Source organism: Condylura cristata, unplaced genomic scaffold (assembly GCF_000260355.1).
Source record: "Condylura cristata isolate star-nosed mole 26May11 unplaced genomic scaffold, ConCri1.0 scaffold00014, whole genome shotgun sequence".
NCBI classification, from domain to species: Eukaryota; Metazoa; Chordata; class Mammalia; order Eulipotyphla; family Talpidae; genus Condylura; species Condylura cristata.
This window is the reverse complement of record NW_004567115.1, coordinates 17,395,839-17,403,139: the sequence shown is the minus strand read 5'-3', so window position 1 is coordinate 17,403,139 and position 7,301 is coordinate 17,395,839. Positions and strand designations below refer to the sequence as shown.

The following is a 7,301-nucleotide window of genomic DNA, read 5'->3' as shown; positions in this document are numbered from 1 at the left end:
CCACCTATGTCTCCTAATCCACAAAAGTCTTCTGGCTAGTTTTTCAGGATTCTACTATGTAGTCTTTAGATAAAGAAATCCACCTATGTCTCCTATTCAGAGATTTGATTAGCAAGGAATTTTCTCTTCTGTCTCCCAGGATGATTCAGGCAGAAAAACAAAACCCATTAAGTAATAGATAAGGTTTAAGGGACTTCTATCTTAGTTGATCTCCACTATAGTAATATTAGTCATAAACTTTGTGCACTTATGTACCTGTTTTTAACCTTGATTGATTTTGAAATGTTATATCTCAGCTAAAGGGCAATATGACCCTAAACTGTTCTTAGGAAAAACAAAGATGATTGTAATCTCTCAGCCCAGTTCCTGTGCTGATATCAACCCACTACTTACTCCTAATGTATAAAAATAAACCTCTGCTAAAGGCAGAGCAGGAAGATTTGCACCCAACTCCGACTCCCGTGTCTTCCTCGCTCCCGCTCTCCAATTTTTAGAATATCGCCTCGCCGACATCGTTCCCACTTTGAGACTCTGCCTGTGATAGCCTCTCTACAACCTGAAATCGGGGCTGGTCCCCGACAGTCTAATCTGAAGTTGTCTTAAAATACTGGCTTATAAAAAGCTACTTGTTTCCTTTAACATTGATTTTGATACAAACATTGCCAACATCTTACAATTAAAACTGTATTATTGCAAACTATCTTACAATTAAAACTATATGACTGCACTACTGGCAACTAGAGATGTGGGGGATAGAAGTGTGGGCTTCTGAAAGTGGATCTTGAGCCAACATGAACTGAAACCCAACAACTGCCTACAATTCTTATGTATGGTTGATGTTCTCTTTCAGGAATCATTATAGCTATGATCTTGAATTGGACTAGTAATTTCAGGTATAACTGAAAAGTTCAGCAAGGTAATGGTTCACAAAATACAGACAAACAAGCTGTTCATAAAATATTAGTTTGAACATTATATCTTCTTTCAGAAAAGAAACAAGTCCCATTTAAAAAAAGTCTCTAAAGGCAAAACTTTATCATATAATTCCTTTGTTTACATTAGCTTTCCAGATAAATAAGGAATACAAATGATTAAACTAAAAACTTCTGGCACCTACTAAATCAAGCAATTAATTATCTATATATAATGTTTTATCTTATAAATCAACTTTTAAGAAAAATCATCAAAATAACTGAAAAATACGTAACTTGTGATACATTCCATTTTATCTTTTACTCTAAGTCATATATTCCAATTGCATTCATTTACAAGACATTTTAAAAGCCTTATGTGGACGTAATCTGCCTAATTTATTCACTCCCTTCCCTCATCATCAATTATCTCTAAAAACTGTGCTACATAAAATTTTGATGTAGTAGTTGCTGCTGAGGGGAGCAGCGGGCAGGTCAGGAGAGGTCTGCTGCGCCATGTGGGTCACCTCCCTGACGGAGGATCAAACTCGTGTTGAGGCAGCTATGGCCAGTGTCATAGTGCTGTGCTTGGTGGTGCTTTAGCCCACCACACCAAGGAGGGCCAGGCATTACTGTTATTTATGGCTACAACTTATGGAAACTAACTTAAAATTCAGGACTAAATGATTCTCAGTAAAAAGTGTTAATAGAAAAAAATTAGCATGTTCTAACAAATAACACATATTTTAGAAATTACTAAAATTTACTGAAAATGCAGAAATATTTCCAAGTCAGGGTAGTATCTTTTAAGTAAATGATCTATTGCTTTTTTTTTTTGATCTATTCCTTTTTAGAAATATCAAGTTAAATGAACTCAAATTAAAGCTTCAAATCTTGTAGTAGGAAATTCCTTGCTTTAAGATATATTTTAGTATCTTCTGATAGTGAAGATACTCTAGAGAGGTCTTGTTTCATTGTGTAAAGATAGTAGCTGAGATGGAAGTACTGTGATTGCCATCTAAGAATGAATATCATGAAGAAAATTAATCTCATGAATAACTTTTACCATGTGGCACAGTTATTCTTAGGATGATTAGCTCTGATTCAGCTCTAAGAACACCTGTGATCTCTGTAAATCTGGGAAGGTCCCTTATTTCAGTATATAACGATAACTGTCAACTGGGAGCTCTTCATCAATTTATGGGATCAATTTTTGCCTTTTAGCCTAGCCACACTCAAACTATTGTGTAATAATTACAAATAATTTTCTTGTAACTCACTATCATTTTCCCTTCATGTCATACTTAGGGTATTTAAAATGGAGTTTTGGGAAAATATATAGTTAGATTGTATAATCTATGAATTTCATTGTAAAAGGAAAGGAGGTTTTTTGTTTGTTTTTTTTTTTAACAAAAATACCCATTATAAAAAGAGCACTGGGGGAACACCCGGTGAGTACAGTGGGTTAAAGCACAGCACTAAGAAGCTAAAGCCATTTCAGCATGAGTTCGACCCCTGCCCAGAGGTGACCTACACACATGGCATGCAGACCTCTCCTGACCCACCCACTGCTCCCCTCAGCAGTGTACTTCGTCATTTGGCCTGTTCTGTTCCCCACTCTGTCTCTGATGAATCCCCTCACCACCCCTGCACCTCTGGCCCATACCCCAGTTCTACATGCAAAAATAAATAAATCTTTTTGTTTTTTAAACAGACCACTGGGCCTCACAGTTAAGAACTACTGGACTAGAGCAGAGACATGACTAAGTCACTTCCCCACTTTACTGTTCTTATTTGCTATGTCATTTGATAACCCATAGGCAAAATTAAAGAGTATCTAGTTCACCATTTTTCAATTGAAATTCTATTATTTTCTCTACTTTAGGAGCTTAGTGTCTATTTTCATATCATTTCTATGCTTGATCTCCCTCAGACTAAAGGGAAATTAACACTGTACTAGATAGGCACTATTAGTCAGCCAAGATTTAAAAATTATATTTAAAGTAGGAAATGACAAGATAATTTCATAATACTGCAATGAAGTTGTGAACCAAAGCAGGTCATAACACAACACATGTTAGAACACTAAAGATCATTATCATGATTTTCTCTCCTTGATAATTTAAAGCTACCATAATTGCACAGTTTATAATTTTTAAGTCATCTTTGGTCATAACTCTCAAGTTAGGTTTTCTATTTAAAAATAAAACTAAAACAAACAAACAAAACTACATATGTGGCAATGTGGATGGAGCTAGAAGGGTTTATGCTAAATGAAATATGTCAAGAGAAAAAAAATGTTGGATGGTTTTGTAACAGGGTGGTCCCTAGGAAAAGGGGAAGTTCCAGGTTCCCTGCCCTGCCGAGAAGGAGGGTGGAACTGAGCAGAGAAAAAGGAGGGAGAAGAAGAGAAGGAAGCTGGATGGAGAACAAGAAGGAGACCTGAGGAAGCCACATGGAGCAGCAAGCATGTGATGAAGAAACCGGGCTTGTGTCCTGACCCTGGACTGGTTAAGGCAGATGTGGGTGAGATACCTGTAGGGAGGTGACTATGGCTGTGTTTATATTGATTTTGATTTTGCTCTTTTCCTTCCAGACTTGTCTGGACATTTCTGACTCTTTCCGATGAGTCCCAGCCAGAAGGTGCTATAGTTTAATGGTGGGCTTTCAGGCCTTGCTTTGGGCCAATCCCTTTTGGGTTGACTTTTGCCCACGAGGGGATGGGTGGCTTCAGGTGTTTGATTTAGAAGTTATATTCTCTATGTTCTGTATTGTATATTTACTGTATTAAAGTCCCTTTTTTTTTTTTTAAAGATTTATTTATTTATTCATACAGAACTGGGGTACAGGCCAGAGATGCGGAGGGTGAGAGGATTCACCAGAGACAGAGTGGGGAGCAGAACAGGCAGACAGACGAAGTACACTGCTGAGGGGAGCAGCGGGCGGGTCAGGAGAGGTCTGCCACGCCATGTGGTCTCCTCCGGGGGCAGGCGGGAATCGAACTCATGCGGAAGTGGCTTAAGCTTCTTTGTGCAGTGCTTTAACCCGCTGCGCCACCAGGGAGGGCCTAAAGTCCCTTTTCATTAAAGTTTTATATGTTTTGTCTTGATGCAGCGGGTAGCAGAACCCACTTAGAGCAGGCAGGTTTGGGGCTTCAGGGGTGTCCCTCTCTCCCTGTCCTGTAACAGTTTCACTTGTACGTGGAATATAGAAAACAAACCACAAGTGTCAAGGGGGAAATAAAAGACAAACATGTAGGCTGACCATAGCTCGGAGACATACAATGTGTATGCGTGCGTGTGTGTGTATGTGTGTTCAAAGTGGGAAGGAGAGAGCACAAAGGACTGAAGGACTGCGGTGATGGTCACAGGTGCTCTGGTGGTGGGACAGCTAAAGGGACACTGGTGGGAGAAATCAAATATTGCCTAAAAATTAACAAAAATGCAAGAAAATAAATAAAACATTAGAAAATACATACAGATTAAGTAGGAAAAAAAGTATTTGCTTCCTTCTTATGATGTCTATAAATCTCACCCCACCAAAAAAGACTGATGGAAACAGTCATAGTCTAAAGTGCAAGAAAGAAAAAGCAGGAAGAACGCTTAGGCAAAGAAAACATCCCAAGGCACTAATTAAAATGAGTAATGCAGTTTGTCTATGTTTAAGTGGACGCGAAATAGGAAGTACACTATGCAGTACTCATGTATGTTAACTCACCACTCAGAATCTGCTGCACGGCTTCATTTCCCATCTGTGCTGCGGTAAAGCCTTGTAAGGAGATGATGGAGGGATCAGAGCCGTAACTCAATAGGAGGCGGCAGGTCTGCAGGTGACCCGCCAGGGCAGCTCTGTGCAAAGCAGTCTGACCAAGAGTGTCCAGTGCATTCATCTGAAAAATCAGTAGATGGGGACAAAGAATTAGCATCTATTTTTTGTCTCATTTTACACCCTAGTAAATGTGAGGAAAAAAATCAAAGATACCATAGACTATTCAGAATTAACTTTTGTTTACTGATTCTAAAGAAACATCACTTTCTTCTTTATTCTCTGTCTCTCCCCTGGACAACTAGAATGTAAGGTCTCCAAGGGATGTAACTTTTTTTATTTTCCCTGCCTGCAACATTGAAGACATTCTTTTGGATATTTATCAAGCTTACTCCCAGAATATGTAACAGGCTATGTAAGCAAAGACCGTGAAGTAGTCAATTATGTTTCTTTTCTAATTTTAGTAATTACTTAATGATAATAAAAGCCATAACCGAATTATGAGTATATTTAACAGAAAAAATGGTTCCATTTTAAAACTATGAAGAGTTATAAAAGAATAATTTAGCTACTTTGAAGACAATCTTTGGGTCAGGTTCATAATTTGATCAAACATAACTGTTCCTATGATCAAAAATAAGTGTTCCTAAATTGTTTTTTAGGTTGCCCTAGTAAAGACCTTCTATCTGTCAGAACAAAGTCCATGTTCACTGTACATGCTGCTTCTTTGAGAGAAGCCCTTCTTTCTATCTTTTTGGATTATGAGATCCATTGCAAGTTTCACCTCTTCTAAGAAGGATTAAGAGAAGCCTCAACGATTACTTTTGAACGCCAATGTTACTTTAGCACTATCTTATAAATTATCACTGGGTAAGGGCACATAGAAAATTCTCAGATATATGCTAGCTGGTTATTAGTATTTTTTATGCCCCTAAATACAAGATTAAGAAAGGATTTAAGACAATCCAATTGTTTTCAGCTTTTCATCATCATAAGTAAGGCTGTCACACTTGCTTAGGCAAGGATTCATTTAAATTCTTAATGGTCTTTCACAAAATTCACCATGAATATCATATTTAATTCTACTACAGTTGCCAGCAGAAAAATGGCTGTTTACACAAAGTGAAAGCACTGCCATTAGCATGTATTGATGGGAAATACAAGCTGCCACTCTAAACTTCAGTTTTCCTTGATGATTTCATTGTTATTTCTTTACTACACAAGAGAACATTATAATCATTGACATTCTGGGAAACTGGGTAAGAAATCCAATTTAAGTATAGTGATGAAAATCCTCAATCCAGTTGCCAAATCATGGGAATACAGTTTAAGATTTATTACTCTAAAGTATAGATAATACCAGGTCATTCTGCAGTTCAAACTTACTTCTCATTGCATTCAAATAAGCTGAATTCCTCAGCATGTCATTTAAGACCATCTGTAATTTATTTTTTTCGCCTACCTTTCTACTACATTTTTTCCATTACAATCTGACCAAGTCTGCTATGCTTTATTAATTTACTTTGGAGGCCCATTTAATCAAAGTATTAGTTTCTAAAGTCAATGCAAAAGGTAGAATTTGCCTCTGGTCAAGATTACCCTTGAAATAATTTAGCAATGTAACAGAAAACATAGATGTTAAGTTCTTAGTAAATACAATACAGTTTTATCTCAATGTCTGAGCAGATCAACTGAACATCAGATAAAGTGCAGAGTATCTAAACATTAAAAACACACCGTATGAAGGAAGTGAGAGCAATATTCTATGAATCTATCACTTTCTCTTAAACTGGGACACATACTTATGAAGTAAAATACTGGACAAAAATCACCACTCACTAGTACTACTTAAATCAACATTTTTTATTCCTTTCCTTCTCTCTGCTTTGGAAGGGATGGTCTTGAATACAACTCCACTGGCTACTCTGATTCTCATTTCGCTACTGCTCTTTTTCTCTGCTTCACATTTCTTTCCCTTGTGTATACCTGTGAAAATTAGAACTATGTTGTTTACCTCCTTAGAAGTTTTAAAAAGGAAGCAACATGACCGATATTTTTTTTAAGCATTAAGTAATGTTAATCCCTATAATACATGCTACATGTATACAGTAAGCTATTTAAGCTTTGACTTAGTCTTAAATGTACATTTCACCACTCTCAGCCCAAGAAAAAACAAGGTCTTGGGACATAGCTGGAATTTCATAAGTGAATGAATGAATGAAAAGAGAGATAATTTGTGAATGGCTATTAGCACTAATTTATAAAAGGATCTTTTATGTTTAGCTGAATAGAAATTCCAACTATTTGATGAAGACTGACTGACAACCTAGAAAACTAAAATCATTATCAAATACTGAAGTTTGCTATCTTCCTCCTTAATTGACTCATTTTTGTAGATGGTAGTGTATTTTAGTTCTCAGAAAAACAAAACATTCTTAAAGTACCAGACCAAGGTATATACAATTCTATTTCAGTAAATGCATTTTTTTTAAAGATTTATTCATTTATTCATACAGAACTGGGGTAAAGGCCAGAGGTGAGGAGGGTGAGAGGATTCATCAGAGACAGAGTGGGGAGCAGAACAGGCAGATCGACGAAGTACACTGCTGAGGGGAGCAGCGGGCG

At 37.1% G+C, this 7,301-nt stretch overlaps 1 protein-coding gene across 1 annotated transcript in view; it reads right to left on the bottom strand.

Annotated features, from left to right (window-relative positions):
- Positions 1-7,301, bottom strand: part of TNKS (tankyrase, TRF1-interacting ankyrin-related ADP-ribose polymerase) — a 166,594-nt gene that overhangs the window by 44,130 nt on the left and 115,163 nt on the right. Inside the window, exon 12 of the mRNA XM_004682203.2 lies at positions 4,629-4,800. Coding sequence (XP_004682260.1) covers positions 4,629-4,800 — 172 coding nt within the window. The remainder of the gene's footprint in view (positions 1-4,628; positions 4,801-7,301) is intronic.